This window comes from Dipodomys ordii, unplaced genomic scaffold, assembly GCF_000151885.1.
Source record: "Dipodomys ordii isolate 6190 unplaced genomic scaffold, Dord_2.0 Scaffold51, whole genome shotgun sequence".
Lineage (NCBI taxonomy): Eukaryota > Metazoa > Chordata > Mammalia > Rodentia > Heteromyidae > Dipodomys > Dipodomys ordii.
Genome location: NW_012267267.1, coordinates 9,439,001 through 9,458,303, shown reverse-complemented (window position 1 = coordinate 9,458,303; position 19,303 = coordinate 9,439,001). Strand labels below are relative to the sequence as shown.

At 37.3% G+C, this 19,303-nt stretch overlaps 1 protein-coding gene across 1 annotated transcript in view; it reads left to right on the top strand.

Annotated features, from left to right (window-relative positions):
- The window catches only part of Ankrd13c (ankyrin repeat domain 13C), a 64,082-nt gene that overhangs the window by 41,459 nt on the left and 3,320 nt on the right, over positions 1–19,303 (top strand). The window contains exons 10-13 of the mRNA XM_013020507.1: positions 866–1,027; positions 4,981–5,060; positions 7,207–7,305; positions 11,022–11,122. Of these exons, the coding sequence (XP_012875961.1) occupies positions 866–1,027; positions 4,981–5,060; positions 7,207–7,305; positions 11,022–11,122 (442 nt within the window). The remainder of the gene's footprint in view (positions 1–865; positions 1,028–4,980; positions 5,061–7,206; positions 7,306–11,021; positions 11,123–19,303) is intronic.

Sequence of the window (19,303 nt, the reverse complement as noted above, 5' to 3'; positions counted from 1 at the left end):
CTCACCTTCCCCTTCCCCTTCCCCTTCCCTTCCCTTCCCTTCCCCTTTTCTTCCCTTCCCCTTCCTCTTTTCTTCCCTTTCTCCCTCCCCTCCCCTCCCCCCGTCCCTCCCCCCCTTTCTTTCTTTCCCCTGGCCACTGTGGGTTTGGAAATTCTCTCCCCCCCCCTCTCTCTCTCTCTCTCTCCCCCCTTCCTTTCTTTCCCCTGGCCACTGTGGGTTTGGAAATCTTGAAAGTTTATCAAGACTTTATTAAAATTGCCACTCTTGTTACCATTTATGTTACTTGAATTTCCTTCTCCCCTATTCATTATTCAAAACATATAGTTGTGTTGGGGAGCAAAGCTGATCCATTTTCTTTTTTGCAAAGCAGCAAGCAGTTCTAAGTTTTGGTCCTAAAGAATAGAAAATAAGCACAGGGTCACTAATTCTAGTTGTATGAGATTCCTTTGTGACTTAAACTATTGTTATTCTACTTTTTTTCTATCTATAAAATGGGAACAGTGTTATCCCTGACCCCTCCTTGTTACTTATAATATTCGATTGTTGGTTTAATAAAGTTCTCAGATAGCTTTGTGCTACTTGGGAGTAGATAAAGGAATACTATGGTATTTTTTATTTAGACTTAACTCATTATAAGGTTAATTACCATACATCTTTGTGTCACTTAAACTTCTCTTTACTGATTACAAGTGTATAATTTAAATATTTTAACTGAATACAATAAAATACTCTTGTAATTTATTTGAAATTTATTTTTACCTATATCCTAAATGCTTATAGAAAATATACTACATTTAAACTTTTTGAAATCTAAGATAAACTTACTTTAGAATTTATTGTATTGGAATATTTGATTTTGTTTTAGGAGAGAGTAGGAAACTTTTTGGCAGACTTCTATCTGGTGAATGGACTTGTTTTAGAATCAAGGAAAAGAAGAGAACATCTTAGTGAAGAGGATATTCTTCGAAATAAGGCCATCATGGAAAGTTTGAGTAAAGGTGGAAACATAATGGAACAGAATTTTGAGGTATAGTTTATAGTTTTTTAAAGAGAATGAACTTCATTCTTGGCATTTGAAATGTGTATATAAAAATACTTATATGTTATTATATTTGCTATGTAATGCCTTTTATTTTTCCATGAATCTTTATCTTTGTCATGTCATTATTAGAAAAGGAAAAAAAAAGCCAGACTTTGTTATGTTTCATGATTCTACATTGGTATTTGATTCTTCCTTAATATAAAATCATTTTGTTAGTATGAAACAGTGTTAAATTTTATTCCATACCCCTTTACATATAATATGCTTCAGTGAAATCTGCTGGTTTGAAGGACCAGCTCTTATTATGTTAGTCTTGAGGCTATTTCCTCTTCAAAATATTTTTTTATTTTGCATCTGTTTAATGAATACATACTATATGCAAATATTGAATGACTAATAGTACAGGGAAGGGAAATTAATAAAACATGAAATATGGTGACAGCTCTTGCTATTTATTTCCTAATAAAATGAATTAGATTGCTTCTTAAATTGTGCATGCGTGCATGCATGTGTGTGTTGCTGGGGCTTGAACTGCTCTTGGATGCTGTCCCTGACCTTTTGTGCTCAAGGCTTATGCTGTGCTATTTGAACCACAGTTCTGCTTCCAACTTTGTGTTGGTTAATTGGAGATAAGAGTCTCATGGACTTTTCAGTCGGGGCTGTCTTCAAACCATGATCATCTCAGCCTCATGAGCCACTGGTGTCCAGCTAATATTTATTTATTTTTTTGTTTTGACAATTTTAGATTTACAAATAAGTATTACAGTTTTCCTGTATTTTTTTCCTAACTGTTATGGTGGGGAACCCTTAGGAGGTAATGCAACTAGTTTAATAGGCCATGACCACCTTTCCTTAATAAAAGCAATAGATTTTCAAAAAGGGCCCATTATGCAGAGTCATTACTGGCTCATAAAACAATAATTTTAGAAGTGGATGTATTGTATTCATATGTGGGGCTGTTAGATTATACTGAAAATGTAATAGTCGCCGGGCGCTGGTGGCTCACACCTGTAATCCTAGCTACTCAGGAGGCTGAGATCTGAGGATCGTGGTTCAAAGCCAGCCCAGGCAGGAAAGTCTGTCAGACTCTTTTCTCCAATTAACTACCAGAAAACCGGAAGTGGTGCTGTAGCTCAAGTGGTAGAGCGCTCGCCTTGAGCTGAAGAGCTGAGGGACAGCGTCCATGCCCAGAGTTCAAGCCCCACGACCGACAAAAAAAAAAAAAAATGTAATAGTCATTGAAAAATGAAATAGTAGCAGAAAGCTTGGATTTCTTGTATGTTTAATCCCTCCCCTGTGGTATTGCGCCAGATTATATGTTTTAGATATGGACAACTCTGAAGGGTAGTAGCATGCCAGATTCCAAAATAATTCATGATAATTCTGCGTGTTCCAGGAAAATATTTTAATGTGGGAAGTCCATGTAATTAGTAATAGATAATTGAGTACACTATGTAAAATACTTAAGCTGAAACTCCCAATTTAGTGTGATCCTATTCTTGCCTAACAGGTTGTATTTATGCTTTTTTGTTTTTTCCTTGGCTTGAATTATAGTCTCTTCATTTTCTGATCTTCTGGTCAATAAAAGAAAGTAGCATAGCATGTGTTCAGGAGAAAGAGGAGATAAGTTGGTTAAAAGGAATGCCTTAGTCTTTAACAAAACTACCCCATTTCCTTATTGTTGATCAGCCAAAAAAATATATTGCTATTTTGACTTGTGATTTAAATCTTGTTTAGAGTTTCTTTTAAAAACTGTCTTCATTTTAGGGTGGTTATGGCCACCCTAATAATGACAAGTCATTTTGCGATGAGAATGTAGAATAGCAGTTTATAGACTGCTTGCCTGTTGACTCTGATAGTTTGGTATGTGTGTGTGTGTATTTAGTTTGTAGTTTTATGGGTTGAACCTAGAGTCTGATACATCTAGGCTATGTTCTACTTCTCAACTGTTTTTTTTTTCTTTTTGGTGGTGCTGGGGTTTGAATTCAAGACCTTATGCATGCTAAGCAACTGTTCTTCCCCTGACTTATATCGTTCTTTATTCCTGAAGTTAGTTCTTCAGCTTCTCTAACTACTATGTTCAGCAGTTAGCATAATGTGCAGACATTTTAATTTTAGATGAGTGGAAACATTGAATGAGTTCACTACTTTAACACCAACAAGAATCTAAAAAAGATATATAATATGTCTATTGGAGCTTAAATCAATGTGGAATTGTAACAGGTGCATAGAAACTTAACTGCTTTTGCTAAAAGGTTGTTAATGACTCCTTACTTGGGTCCACGAGTTAACTGAAAGTAAGATAAAAACTTGACATCCTTGCCTCCCTTTTATATCTGTCTTCTTTGCTTGGGGCCTCTCATCTTCAATGAAACATCCTGGATATTATGATTGACAGACCCTGATCTATAACACCTTTTTTTAAATATATTTAATTGTGAAGATACTGTACAGAGGGGTTACAGTTACATGAGCAAGGTAATGAGTACATTTCCTGTTGAGCATTGTTACCCCCTCCTTTGTTTTTCCCCTACCCTCCCTTTCTTCCCAACTCCTCCCCAACCCTTCCCCTGACAAAGTTACACAGGGGACTAAAACAATACCTAAGAAACAGCAGAGCGTCACAGAATAGATCTTCACCACGAGGTGAAGCTGAAGCCTGAATGCAGGAATAAACATCTCATGGGGACCAGATGCTTCCATCATGTAATGACAGCAGTAGCAACTTTTCTGGAGTCCTCTGTATAATCAGAATGGAAATAATGACTAACCAGGTCTCACTTTGCTGGAATAGCTAATTATGCACACATGTCATCCTGTTGCGGCCCTCCCCCCCGTTTTATCTAATGTAATAAATGTTAAGACACTTGTAGTTCCTGTACCCATACCACTATCTTTTTCTATGTCTTCTGTTCCCTCATTCTTTCCCAATTCCTCCCTCCCATCTCCACCCACAAATTGTATGATTTACTTCCATGATAGCACTGACACATTTCTCTTTCACTGCTTTTAGGCTGCCTGTATTTATAATTTTGTATGGCTTTCAAGTGATGTTACAAATAGCACAATAAGCATTGGCAGGGACTGGGAAGGTGGTTCAGTGGTAGAGCGCTTGCCTTGTATGCATGAGGCCCTGGGTTCGATTCCTCAGCACCACATAAGCAAAAAAGAAAAAAAGCTGGAAGTGGCGCTGTGGCCCAAGTGGTAGAGCACTAGACTTGAGCTGAAGTGCTGAGGGACAGTGCCCAGGCCCAGAGTTCAGGCCTCACGACTGGACCCCCCAAAAAAAGCATTGGCAGAACAAATGTTCCTCACCCTGAAAGGATTGTTTGGCCAGCAAAGGCAACTTTGCCAACAAAGGAGATAGGAAGTTTTGGGGAAATAACACCCTTGGAACCCTATTCTACCATTCTTCAGGCTGCTGTTACCCACACTGTTGTTGGTAGGCCTGGTGATGCTCTGTCTCCACAGACTTGTCTATGAGAATTTTTACTGTGCTTTTGGAGACAAGTATATAAATTTTTTGAGAATCTCTTTGCTATCTTCACCCACTACTTATGACTGATCTATCTTGCAATCTTTTCAAGTAGCATGTTGAAGTGGTTAAATAGATTGTGGTTTTCTTATTTATTTATTTTGTTGGTGGTGGGCCTTGACCTCAGGGCCAGGGTGCTGTCTCTGAGCTTTTTCGCTCAAGGCTAGCACTCTACCCTTTGAGCTACAGAGCCACTTCCAAGTAGCTTGTATTAAATAGTTTGCTCCCCTTCCTTGTTTAATTTTTGGTGTTGGTAATTGAAGTCAGAGCTACTTGCATACTATTGTATACTCTACCAGTGAGCAAAACTCCCAGTGTCAGCTTACTGTGTGTATTAAAAAATTTTGTATTAAAAATGTGACTTCTCTTTACACTCTGTATTTTTTCTTTTATTTTTTGGCAGCCTGTTCGAAGACAGTCCCTTACCCCTCCTCCTCAGAACACTATTACTTGGGAAGAATATATATCTGCTGAAAATGGAAAGTAGGTGGTTTTATGGCTTTGAATTTTAGAAAGAACAAACTGTAAAAGTAAACTGTATAAATACCTAGGTATTTGAATTTATAAGAAAATATTGGTATATTTTTGTCTGAAACTTTTTTTCACTTCTAAAAATATGGATTAAAAATGATGAAGGAGGGAGCTGGGAAGGTGGCTCAGTGGTAGAGTGCTTGCCTTGCATGCATGAGGCCCTGGGTTCAATTCCTCAGCACCACATAAACAGAAAAAGCCAGAAGTAGCGCTGTGGCTCAGGTGGTAGAGCACTAGCCTTGAGCTGAAGAGCTGAGGGACAGTGCCCAGGCCCAGAGTTCAGGCCCCACAACTGGCCAAAAAAAGAATGATGAGGGAGTATCCCAAGTTGTATATAGGCTTTAGTAAGATTGTAGAGCCTTCTTTCTCTCTCTATTCGTTCTGTAATTTATACTCACAAAAAAACCCCAAACCCAAACAAAAAAAAAAACCTTGTAGGACTTTTTCTAAGGAAATATAATGTAGAAAATTGCCCAATGTAGTTAACTTCCTTGAAACTTTCCATTGTGTGATGAATTTATTCATTTTTTGTGATTCTCTATCATTGTATATAAAATTATTCTGTTTTTTTCCCCTATTTTCCTACCTTATTTTCCTAGCTTATTTTTTCATTTATTTTACTCTACTTCACATTACCCCTCCTGAGGCCTTTGCTTACTGTTCTATTATTAGCATTTATTATCATACTGAGCACATAGTTTGTATTTAATATTCCTAACTCTTAATTATTAGTACATAGCTGGTACATACTTACTTACTAAAAGAATGATGAATGGCTGGGCACAGGTGGTTCACAGCTATAATCCTAGCTACTCATGAGGCTGAGATCTGAGGATTGCGGTTCAAAGCTAGCCTAGGCAGAAGAGTCTATGAGACTCATTCCAATAAAACTACTCAGAAAACGCCAGAAGTGGTGCTCAAGTTGTAGAGTGCTAGCCTTGAACAGTGACCAGGCCCTGAGTTCAAGCCCCAAGGACTATCCAAAAAAAAAAAAAAAAAAGATGAAGAATGTTCAGAGGGAAATTATTTTTTTCTTTTTTTCTTATTGAAGGATTTGTTACTTTTACTATTACTTCACTATGAAGTTTCTCTGTCTTAATATTCTATAGTGTTAAACATAGTTTCAGGGCATTCTTTTGAACTAGTTTGTCACACTACTTATCTGATCAGACCAAGTCAAAATAGACTACTGTGTGATATGTGCCATAAATCAAACAGTTGGCAAAAACTGTAACCAAGTAAAACACCTCCAAGAGATTCCAGTCAACATGAGTCAGTGTTGTATGGAAAATAATTTTAACACACTCTGTTTATTTTGTTTCTTCTTTTACCTCTTTCTCATGTCTTTAAAGCGAACATACTCTGTTCAGCCCAGTAGAACCTTTTTTTTTATGGTATAAAGTGTGAACCTATCATAGAAATGCAAAAATAATAAAGTAGATCTTTAAAAATTATATTATAATTTGCTTTTGAACATGATTAGCATAGAGTTCTTTTATTTAACTTATTTTTGCCAGTCCTAGGGCTTGAATTCTAGGCCTGGGCACTGTCCCTGAGCTTTATTTAGCTCAAAGTTAGCACTCTATCACTTGAGACACAGTGCCACTTTTGGCTTTTTCTGAGAAGTTTATCGGAGATAAGAGTCTGGTGGAATTTCCTGCCCAGGCTGCTTTGAACCTCAGTCCTCAGATTTCAGCCACCTGATTAGCTAGGCTTATAGGCATGAGCCACCAGTGTCTGGCATTTTTTCTTTGCAATTTGTGATAAAATTGTAGTAGATAGTAAAGGAGTAAGGAATACAGTAAGCGACTTGAAGATAATTAATTAAAACTGATTGATTAAAACTCAGTTGTATTCAATGTGAATTAATTGAAATCTGATAATTTTTTTCCAAATTTTAAAAATTATTTTGTTATGCTTGTTTCATTTCTTACTTTCAGCTTATTCTTTGTAGCATAATTTTAATTCATTTCTATAGTCAATAAGAAAAAATTGAGCTATGCATGAATTCATTGGTAGATGATTGATATCTAGAATGGAACAAGTTTCTTAACATATTTTTTTTTCTTTCCTTTATTATTTTTTCTTTTAACTTTAGAGCTCCTCATCTGGGAAGAGAACTAGTGTGCAAAGAAAGTAAGAAGACATTTAAAGCCACAATAGCCATGAGCCAGGAATTTCCCTTAGGGATTGAATTGTAAGTTCATTATTTATGTTCACAATAGAAACCTTAAAGATTGTAATAATATTTGTAACTGAGAGTACTGTTGAAGCTTTTGAAATCTAAAAACAAGGGTATTTTTCTAGAAATGTTCTGGTTAGCAAAAGTATTTTCATTTTTTTCAGATAAATTTTTGAATAGTTTCCAAAAATTTATTGAAGTAATACATGACTACTAGTGTAAAGTATACTATGGCATGGAAATTTATAGACTGAAGAATGTCCCCCCCACCCCCAACCACCAATGATAGGGACTGGTGTATTTTTGTCTAAATTTACCAGTATTTTTGCATTTTAAAAATAAAAATGGCAAATTTGGTTTTTGTTCAGTTACTTGCTTTTTTTCTTTTGAAGTAGTGTCCATATTGGAATTCTTAAAGTAACTACATTTTGTCTAATTCTTTTTCTTGTTCAATTGATGTATTTGTAGTAGTTGGTGTTTGTCATTCATTTTTATCATTCCTCGACTAAAAAACATTTTGATTTTTTTTTTTTTTTTTGGTCCGGTCGTGGGGCCTGAACTCTGGGCCTGGGTGCTGTCCCTCAGCTCTTCAGCTCAGGGCTAGTGCTCTACCACTTGAGCCACAGCACCACTTCTGGCTTTTTTCTTTTTGCTTATGTGGTGCTGAGGAATCAAATCCAGGGCCTCAGACATGCAAGGCAAGCGCTCTACCACTGAGCCACCTTCCCAGCCCCATTTTGGTTGTTTTTAGTTCCTTTGAAACAATATTGCAGTGAACTTCTTGAATATGTCCATTCAGACTCGAAACTCATCAGATTCCCCCCCTCCCTTTTTTTTTGTCGGTCATGGGGCTTGAACTCTGGGCCTCAGCTCTTCTACTCAAAGTGAACATTCTACCGCTTGAGCCACAGTGCCACTTCTTGTTTTCTGGCAGTTAATTGGAGATGAGTCTCTCAGACTTTCCTGCCTGGGCTGGCTTTGAACTGCACCCTCGGATCTCAGCCTCTTGAGTAGCTAGGATTGCAGACGTGAACCACTGGCCTTGGGCAAGATCCCCCCTTAAAAATAGTATTTGGAGTGGGCACCAGTGCTCATGTTTGTAATCCTAGCTATTCAGGAAGCTGAGATCTGAGGATTTCGGTTCAAAGCCAACCCCAGGGTGGTAATCTTAGTCCATGAGACTCCAATGAAGTGACTCTTATCTCCAATAAACCACTAGCAAACTGGAAGTGGCCCTGTGGCTCAAAGCAGTAAAGTGCTTGCCTGCAGCTGAATAGCGCCCAAGCCTGTTCAAGCCCATGACCAACTGGGGGGTGCGGATGGTAGTATTTTTGCCAGTCCTGGGATTTGAATTCTAGGCCTGGGCACTGTCCCTGAGCTTTATTTAGCTCAAAGTTAGTGCTCTACCACTTGAGCCACAGTGCTACTTTTGGCTTTTTCTGAGTAGTTTATTGGAGATAAGAGTGATGGACTTTACCATTCATCCAGTATATTTCTTGACTTTTTCCTAAGGCTAATTTAGGAAAGTAAATGTTCTGTATAGTCCAAAAGCTATAGGCCAAAGAGATAAGTTTCAGAAAGTGCAAGAAGGGATTTATCCATGCATAATATCCATGCCAAAAATCCATCATACCTGTGATCCCGGAGGCTCTATGATGTACCAGTTTTATATTCCATTTACTAATAAAGAAGCAGTGTGGCTAATTTTATGCTGACATTAATTTTTAGGAGTACTCAATTTCAAGTATGTTACATTTAGAAACATATATGTCAAAATTGGAATTATTATCCCTGGACAAAAAAATAAAATAGAAAATAAAGAACATTGCAGTTAACAAAGTATTTATTCTAGAGTTAAAGTTCAGAGAACAGAAGAAATTGTTTCGTAAAGCCTATGGAAAAATCACATAATGAGCATGAAATCTGTAAAATTAGACCACTCTGAGATGAAAGACAGTCAAATGAAATAAAGAGATTAAAGGCCAGGTGCTGGTGAGTAATGCCTGTAATCTTAGCTACTCAGGAGCCCAAGAGGTTAGGATCAGAGTTCAAAGCCAGCCTGTCATGAAAGTCCATTAGACTCTTATCTCCAGTTAAACACGGAAAAACCAGAAGTGGAGCTGTGTGGCTTAATTGGTAGAGTGTCTACCCTTGAGTAAAAAAGCCTAGGGACAACAGCCAGGACCTGAGTTCAAGCCCCAGTACTGACAACAACAACAACAAAATTGAAAAGCTAAAAAAATAGAGCAATTAAATAACAGTGTTAGAAAACAAATATAGGGGTAGGGTTATGGCTCAAGTGGTTAGAACCCCAGTCATACTATATAGGATCCCACCAAAAACCCCACCCAAAAACCCCCCAAAAGTTATATACAGTAGAAAAAAGAGACTAAATGTGACTGAAAAGGAGATTTTGATAGCTCATAATAAATGAAAGGAAGAACAGATGAAAGCAATTAGCAAAATAATAGATTTGGAGGACAGTGATAGTTAAACCATAAGAAGTGTAGATGTTCCACTTAGTCTTCTAAGTGTGACATATTGTAGTCAAAATGTGTTAAAAGAAATTTTTTTGTAATAAAAAACTGTACCTTCAAGATAACATTTCAATAAATATGGGTACAGAATGATCAGTAATATAATCATGGTTAAACTTCAACTGGTGGTAACAACAACAACAAAATCTAAAGGTAACTAGGCAGAGGGAGGTAAAAATCAACCTGGCCTTGTATTTATCTTTGTGTACTATATGAAAAAGGGTTGACGGTGTAGCTCATGTGGTCAAGTGCTTGCTAGCAAGTTACAGGCCTCTAAGTTCAAAACCTTGTAGGAAAAAAGAAAGGAAGGAAGAAAAGAAGGATGGAAGAAAAGGAAGGAAGGTTTCGTTCTGATAATGTATTTTGTTAAAAATTTAAGGTATTAAGCTGGGCGCTGGTGGCTCACATCTGTAATCCTAGCTACTCAGGAGGCTCAGCTCTGAGGATCTCAGTTCAAAGCCAGCCTGGGCAGGAATGGTAGGACTGTCCATGAGACTCTTATCCCCAGTTAACAACCATCAGAAAACTGGCACTGTGGCTCAAGTGGTAGAGCACTAGTCTTGAGCTGAAGAGTTCAGAGACATCGTCTAGACCCAGAGTTCAGGCCGCATGACCGACCAAAAAAAAAGATAATCTTGCCTGAAGATGAAATCATTTACATCAGAAGAGCAATAAGTTGTAGTTCGATATGGATCACTAAGAGACACCATGAAATGCTAGTTCAGACAAAAGAATAGTATCACCAGAAATTTCTGTGAAGTCAGATTTCCCTTTAAATATAATGGAAAGAAACCCTCATTTAATAAATTAATAGATCATGGAATCAAGGAGTATTAGGCAAATAATTGGAGCCATTCATGTACTTGATAAAAATTTATCAAGTGATTAGTGAAAATCTGTGATGCAAACAGTAAGTTTGATGAAAGAACTTGATTGTGTGGATTTTAGTAAACAAGTGGAAAGCTTTAAATCTATATAAAAGGGAGTCTGATAACATCCAAAGTCTTAAGTGTGCACACACTAAGGTTATAAACCATATCGCAGTGAAAAAGGAATACCAACAAAAATTCTAAAACCAGGAAGCATAAAGTACAATTTTCTCATTCATGAAATCTCCAAATTAGTTTAAAAACAATGTATAAATGCAAAGAATTTAGGTTGAACAGTGAAAACAGTTTTTCTTCTGTTTTTCAGATTATTGAATGTTCTAGAAGTAATAGCTCCCTTCAAGCACTTTAACAAGCTTAGAGAATTTGTTCAAATGAAGCTTCCGCCAGGTTTTCCTGTAAAATTAGGTAAGAGAAAATTTTACATGTAATTGTATAAATTTGGAGTTGTTTATTAACATTGAATAAGTATTTCAAAGGAAAATAAATTTTCTTGTGGCTTGCATTTTTATGTTTTTCTTTATACAAATGCATTGATACTTGTATTTTTTTATGTATATAAAGTGACAAGTCATTTATGGCCAGAAAAATTCTAAGCATTGAACACCCTTCTTGGAATTAAGAGGCAAATTATAAATAACAGCAAAGGGACAGGGGTTAAACAGATGAGAATTATAAGTTATTTCTGAATTCCAATTTTCAACTAATCATACTTCACAGTATCGTAAAATTTTATGCAGCAGAGGTATTTTGATAAAATAGGAAAAAAGTTTGTAGCATATTTTTACAGGCATTTCTCTGATTAAAAGCTGCATTCTTAAGCAGGAGATAATCCTTTGCTTTTATACTTAAAGTTATTGGAAATTTGTATTGGCATTTCTCTATGGTTTCTTTATGTTTAAATTGGTCCTGTAATACTTCATTCCTGGGTTGCTTTTTAATTTCCACTATTTCTGTTTCTCCAGCATAAACCTACAATTATGAAAATTATTAAAGATTGGAAATTGTTTACACAGTCCATGATTTCAAGATCACTCACAGCTTTACGTGTTGATTGTAAATGATACTCTATTTGTTCTCTAATTCTGATCCCCCCTGACACACCCCCTCCCCCCCAAGCACGGGGTCTGTTGTGTGTATTTAGATTGAGCTCATACTTCCGTCAGCCACTTCTGTGTTGAGTGTGTACCACCACTCTGAGCTTCAAGGCTAAATTTGAATAATTTTGATCAAATCTACTCTTCCACTAATTCTTCCACTTTAACAAGAATTTTATTTCCATTGTTAGAAATAAGACTTTCCTCTCTACTTCAAACTCCTTATACATACTTTCTGTTGGTCCTGGGGCTGGAACTCTGGGCCTAGGTGCTGTCCCTCAGCTCTTCAGCTCAAGGCTAGTAGTACTCTACTACCTGAGCCACACAGTGCCACTTCCGGTTTTTTGGTGGTTTATTGGAGATAAGAGTCTCACAGACTTTCCTGCCCAGCTGGCTTTGAACTGTGATCCTCAGCTCTCAGCCTCCTGAGTAGCTAGGATTTATAGGCGTGAGCCACTGGCACCCGGCCACATCTTTTCTTTTATCCCTCCTAGTTCAATGGAAATATACTGCTCTTACTAGTTTGAGTATCCTCTTCCTTTGTACTGTGAGTTTTTTGGGGTTCTTTTTGCTGTTTTTTTTATTTTGGTTGGTCATGTGGTTTGAACTCAGCTTGGGTGCTGTCCCTCAGCTCTTCAGCTCAAGGTCAGAGCTCTACCACTTGAGCCGCAGCGTCACTTCAGTTTTCTGATGGTTTATTGGAGGTAGGAGACTCACGGACATTCCTGCTCTAGCTGGCTTTGAACCATGATCCTCAGATCTGAGCCTTCTGAGTAGCTAGGATTACAGACATGAGCCAATGGCACCTGGTTATGTTGTTGGTTTTTTTTTTTTTTGTGTGTGTGTGTGTGTGTGTGTGTGTGTGGTTTTTTTGTGTGTGTGTGTGTGTGTGTGTGTGTGTGTGGTGTGTGTGTTTGTGTGTGTTTGTAAAAGCATGTATGTGTGGGGGGTTGATCTCAGGGCTTCTAATTTGGATTTTTCACCCTTTGTACTCTACCACTTGAGCTATGCCTTAATCTTTTCCTTAGTTGCTCAGGTCTTTTTATCTTTTACTATTCAGTCAATCAACTAGAAAATTCTGACTCCACTTTACCCTACTCTCTTTGATTCTATGCTGTTCACAGCCAAGTTGTTTCAAAGTCTAATTTTATCTCCATTATCTTCCTGTTTACAATTATAAATGGGGTTAGGTAAAGGGACATAAAGGCAAAGTATTTCTATCTCATTTGAACTGAACTGGTAAAATGATTAAATTAGTAAGTAACAATTATGTCTTAAATGCTCAGTTTGACCACTAGAGATTCTTCTTGTTGTTATTGTTGTTGGTTCTGGGGCTTGAAATCAGGACCTGGGCACTGTCCTTGAGCTCTTTTGTTCAAGGCTGGAGCTTTACCATTTTGAGCCACAGTGCCACTTTTGGTGTTCTAGTGGTTAATTGGAGATAAGCCTCATAAACTGTTTTTCCCAGGCTGGCTTTGAACCGTGATCTCAGCCCTCAATGTAGCTATGATTACAGGTATGAGCCACCACTGTCCAATCCACTAGAGATTGTTCACAAAGAGATGCACTGAAAAGCACTATATAGATAGGTGAAAATGGAATTCAAAAAGTCAAACAAGAAATACAGACAAGAGGCTGGGAAAGTGGCTCAGTGGTAGAGCACTTGCCTTACATGCCTGAGGCCCTGGGTTCGATTCTTCAGCACCACATAAGCAAAAAGAAAAAAGCCGGGAGTGGTGCTGTGGCTCAAGTGGTAGACTGCTAGCCTTGAGCTGAAGAACTGAGGGACAGCACCCAGGCCCAGAGTTCAGGCCCTACAACCAGACCCCCCCCCCAAAAAAAATACAAAAGAAAACAAATTAAAAAATAATGAACATCCAACTGTCAGCTGTTTGCTCTCTCTGTCTTCCTTCCATCTGCACCCACAAGTTGTATAGTTCATATATTTTTTCTTTTTTTGTTGGCTGTGGGGCTTGAACCTCTGGGTCTGAGCACTGTCCCTGCTCTGTTCAGCTCAAGGTGAGGGCTCTACTGCTTGAGCCACAGTGCCACTTCTGGTGTTCTAGTGGTTTATTGGAGATAAGAGTCTCACAGACGTTTCTGCCTGGGCTGGCTTTGAACCACGATCCTCAGATCTGAGCCTCCTGAGTAGCTAGGATTACCGGCATGATCCACTGGTGCTCAGCTTGTATAGTTCATTTTTAATGTAGGGTCCAGTGAGTACCACTGCTGAATATGTTCACCCTTTGTCCCTCCATTTCTGTGACTCCCACCCACCCAAAAGACAAAAAAAAGTTAACAAGTTGCAAACAGCAGTCAAGAAAAAAAAAATACTTCTTGTTCTCATTTCTTGGGGTTCATTTTGATAAATAGTATTTTGTATGATCAGAAGAAATAAAATCTTTCATGACAAATTCCATGCTTTTTTTATAAGTAGCAAAATCCTACAAAGTAGAAATATAGGTTGCTTATTAGTGTTTTTTGTGCTGGGACTTTAACTCAAACTCCATGATTTTTTTTTTTATAAGTAGAAAAATTCCTAAGATCCTACAAAGTAGAAGTATAGGTTGTTTATTAGGGTTATAAGATTCAAGTTAAAAAAAGAAATTTCTTTTTTGTGCTGCAGCTTTAATTCAGGGCCTGAGTGTTATCTTTTTGCTCAAGGCTAGCTCTATCACTTGAGCCATAGCTCCATTTCTTGCTTTTTTTCATTTTTCTTTCTTTCTTTTTTCTTTTTGGTTAGTTGGAGATAAGAATCTCATGGACTTTCTTTCCTGCTTGGGCTGGCTTTGAATAACAATCTTCAGATCTCATTCTCCTGAGTAGCTAGGCTTACAGGTGTGAACCACTGGTACCTGGCACAAAAATGGCATTTCTAAATGCTAATTACCATTGAACATAATATTTTTTAGCATTGAGCATATTAACATCCTAATTATAAATTATGCCATTTAAAGTTACTAAAAAAGGAAATGTATAATACCTATATTCTGAAAACTATAGTCTGAAAGAAGACGTGAACAAATGGAAAGACACGCAGTGTTTATGGTTGAAAGGTTCAACATAGCAGTGATAGCAGTTGTCCTCACATTGCTTTACCTACTTTCAGGAAAAAGTAATTTTTTTATAGGTAATAATTTTATAGGTAAGATTGTATCTAAAATTTACATGGGTGTTGGAGGTGTCGTTTAAGTGGCCTACTACCTGCCTACTAACAAGTACGAGGTTTTTGAGTTCAATCCCCAATACCATCACAGTTGTAGTTTTTATTTTATTTTCTAATTTTTTTGTCAGTTGTGGTGCTTGAACTCAGGTCTGAGTGCTGTCCCTGAGTTCTTTTGCTCAAGGCTAGCACTCTACCACATTGAATCACAGTTCTACTTCCGGTGTTTTTTTTCAGTATGAACAAGTTTAAGTTAAAATATTAGTTTGCAAAACATCAATTGTGTACATCGGTGAAAGTTGTTTCATACTTTATAATTTCTTTACAATATTCCACAAGATGGAAAAGGAAAACCCCCAAAACAGCCAGTACTATTTACTTGTCATGAGTCTATACTACAATGACACATTAGAGACTTCTGATGAAATAACTCCCATCAAAGTTAGTAATTATAACCTTTCTCTAGTGAAATATAGAGCAGTTGATATTATATAAAATATCTTCAACAACTTTTGAGACTTCCATCTGTTAGTTTTAAGTTGGTAGCAAGTATATGAAATATTGTGTCCACATGAGTACAAATATATATTTTACATGTTCTTTCTATCATAGGAGTCAAAGACTGCAAGCAAAAGATAAGGTAACTGGTGACTATAGAGGACATGCACTTTGTTTCACATAGCCCTAGCTAACAAAGCCAAAAGGCATATAGTGCTCTAAGAGTATTACACATACCAACATCTACCTTATTAATCCTCCCAACAATTCTGTGCAACAGATAATGTTTTTCAGCATCCCTGCCTTTAGGATGAGGGGCGTCACCACTTCCAATTTTTAAATGGTTAAGTGGATAAGTCTCATGGAGACTTTTCTGCCCGGGTTAGCTTTAATCTGTGATCCTCAGATCTCAGCCTCCTGAGTAGCTAGGATTAGAGGCATGAGCCACCAGCACCCAGCTTTGTTTTGTTTTTAAAGGGAAGTCACAGAAAGTAGAATAACAGCATTGGTTTACAAGGGCTTTCATAACAAAGCATTACAAATTCAGTGGCTTCAGTAACAGAACTTTGTTATCTCACAGTTCTGGAGGCTAGAAATCTAAGTTCATGCTGTCAGTAGAATTGATTCCTTCTGAAGGCAACAGTGGAATTTCTAATTTATGTACATTTTGTAACTTTTGATAGCTCTCATTGATTCCAACAAGCATTATTCCAGTGTTCTGCCTTCATCTTCATATGGTATTCTATTTCCTGATTTTTTTTTCTTTTTTATAAGGATTAGCAACCACTGAAGACACTGAAGTTGATTATTTCTGTGAAGATCCTTATCTCCAAACAGGATCTTTGTTTCAAAGCTAACCTGGCAAGGGTAAATTCCATGAAACACTTACCTCCAATTAACCAATCAACCACTTAGAAGCCAGAAGTGGTGCTAAGTCTTAAGTGGTAGAGCACTAGCTCTGAGTAGAAAAAAAAAATGAAGTAGCTTTTTATTCTGTGAAAGAAGACCCAGGTAGCAGTAAAATGCCAGAAGCTACAGAGTGGGAGAAAATATTTTAAACACTTATCTGAGGAAGTCTAATATTTCACATAGGTAAAGAGCTTTCAAAATCCATCATTAACAAATTAACCAACTAATAAAGAATAAAGATATATTTCACCAAAGAACATATATAGATGTGAAACACATGGAAAATGTTTAGCATCATTACCCTGTAGGGATATGATGAGATAACACTTAGATGCCTAACAGAATGGTAAGGATTATGACAATGCCATAATATGTTGGTGGGTGAAGATAGAAGCAAATCACTCATTTCTGATGGCAGTTTCTCAAAAATTAAGCATGTAGCTGCTACATACATAGACTAAGGAATTCACACTCGTAAGCATTTATCTCAGGAAAGTAAAAAAACTTATACATAGTTTATTTCATAGTATCTTTATTCATAGCCAGAATCCTACAGTTTTCAGCAGCTAAATGAACTGTGCAAAAAAAAAAGAATGATACCATGGAATATCATTCATAAATTAAAAAGAAGTACCAATACATGAAACAATATGATTGAGTTGCCAGAGATGGTGAGTAAAAAAATCAACATTAGACTGGGACACATTTTCCACATGGAAATGTCATGTCATAATGGACTGCTCCTTATTTAACTAACGAATGCTATGAAGGAAAAGAATCTATCCCTAAATGTTAACACTGGTAAGGTTTTATAAAAAGTGTTTAAAATTGGGTACTAGTGGCTCATACCTGTAATCTTCACCACTCAGGGGACTGAGATCTCAGGATCATTATTTGAAACCAGCCTGAGCAGAAAAATATGTGAGACTCTTCAATTAATCACCAAAAAGCTGAAGTGAAGCTATAACTCAAATAGTACTAGCTATGAGCTACAAAGCTCAGGGTGGTATTAGGACTAGCTGGAAGCTAAAAAGCTCAGGGACAGTCCCTAGGCCCCGAGTTCAAGCCCCAAGGACTGGCACCCAAAACAACAACAAAAAATGTGCTTCATTAGACCAGGCATGGTGGCATACATCTATAATCCCAGTTATCATGAGATTGAGGCAGGTTTTTAGTTGTACGTTTTTGGCTATTGTGGATAAAGATGCTGTCAGCCCAAGTCTAGCCTGGGCTCCATGGTCTTAAACCTCTCCTCCACACCAAAAAGTACTTATAGCGAGAAAACTATAGAAGTATTAAGTGTTGCTAGGGATTGAGGAAAGGGAGGATGGAACATAAAGGAGCTAAGTGGGGCAACATGGAGGATATCACGTGGCCTCATAGTAGTTCATGCCTATGGTAGCACAGTTCATCTTTGAATATTGTATTGTCGTTCCTAGGTCTGGGGAATTTGGCAAAAGGGTACAGAAGATCTTTCTTAAGATACTTCTTAAAATTATATGCAAATCTAGAATAATGTTCACTTCTTTAATTCATTGCAGATTTTAAATGTAGCTTGGTGGAAACTAGTGTTTGTGTCTTTCTTACTCTTATGATTGGTCCATACATTAATGAATTGGTATTTACTTTGATGTCATTCTTGTCATCCCAATCATAGCTGCTACAACTGAAGTTCACTCTTAGTCTGATCACAGTCTCTGTTGACTTTTCATCTCATCCACAGTTAAGGTCAAAGCCTTTGCCTTGGCATAACAAACCTGACATGACTGGGCAACCTCCCTTTGCCTCCAATTTCTGCTATTGTTCCCCTCATTCACTTGGTTGCAACTGTACTGTTATCAACATGAAGAATTTCACTTTTAGAGCTTTGGTACTTCATGTTCCTTCTATGTGCAATTGTCATCTTCTAGGCAACTACATAGTTTGTTCTTAAAATTTAGTTTGTTTTTCCTAAACGGTCACTTCATTAAGGCTTTCCTTTGACCATCCTGTTGAACAACTCTTAGCCCCCAACACTAGGACTTCATATTCTTCTCACCATGCTTTATTTTTTTCCATATTTCTCCCAATCAGACTATGAGTTTTCAAATGCGTGAATGTTGTGTCTTGTTTACTGATGTGTATTTATTGTCTGAAATGTGCCAGTACATTTTCTGAAAGGTATTAAATACTTTCTTGGTCATTTGGCCCTGTGAATACTTTTTTTTTTCTCTTTCTCTCTGTCTGTTTTTGAGAATAAAAACAGCTGTGGACAATAAGTACATGGCTGAGTATCTCCTTACAGTTCTCAAGAAAGTATTTTAAATTACATGTAGTTTTCACTTGAAGAAAATTCCTTTTTTTTTCTTCCAACAATTAAAAATCCTTTCCTAATTATCTGTCATACCTTGGACAAACAGGCCAGTCAGTGGGCCTTAGTTGCTCACTCCTATATGAAAATTCCATCTGCCTTAGTTGCTCACTCCTATATGAAAATTCCATCTGCATGCAGAAGGTACAAGTAATTTTCCTCTCACAATTCTTAGTGTTCTTAGCGTCCTTCTTTTCTGTGTTTTTAACAGACCTGGGTCTTGAACTCAGGGCCTGGGCACTGTCCCTGAGATTCTTCTGCTCACTTGAGCCACAGCACCACTTTTGGCCTTTTCTGTTTATATGGTACCGAGGAATCAAACACAAGACTTCATGCATGCTAGGCAAGCATTCTACCACTAATCCACACTCCCAGCCCAATAGAATATTACTTTCTCTGACAACAAATGCTGGGTCTCTAGTAGCAAATTTATTGTATGTCTTTTTTTTTGTAGTTCTTTGGTTTTATTTTGAGATTTTAAAAAAGTATAGGTGTAAATGTTTTTATTTTTATTTATTTTTTATTTTTTTTGGGTCCGGTTGTGGGGCCTGAACTCTGGGCCTGGGTGCAGT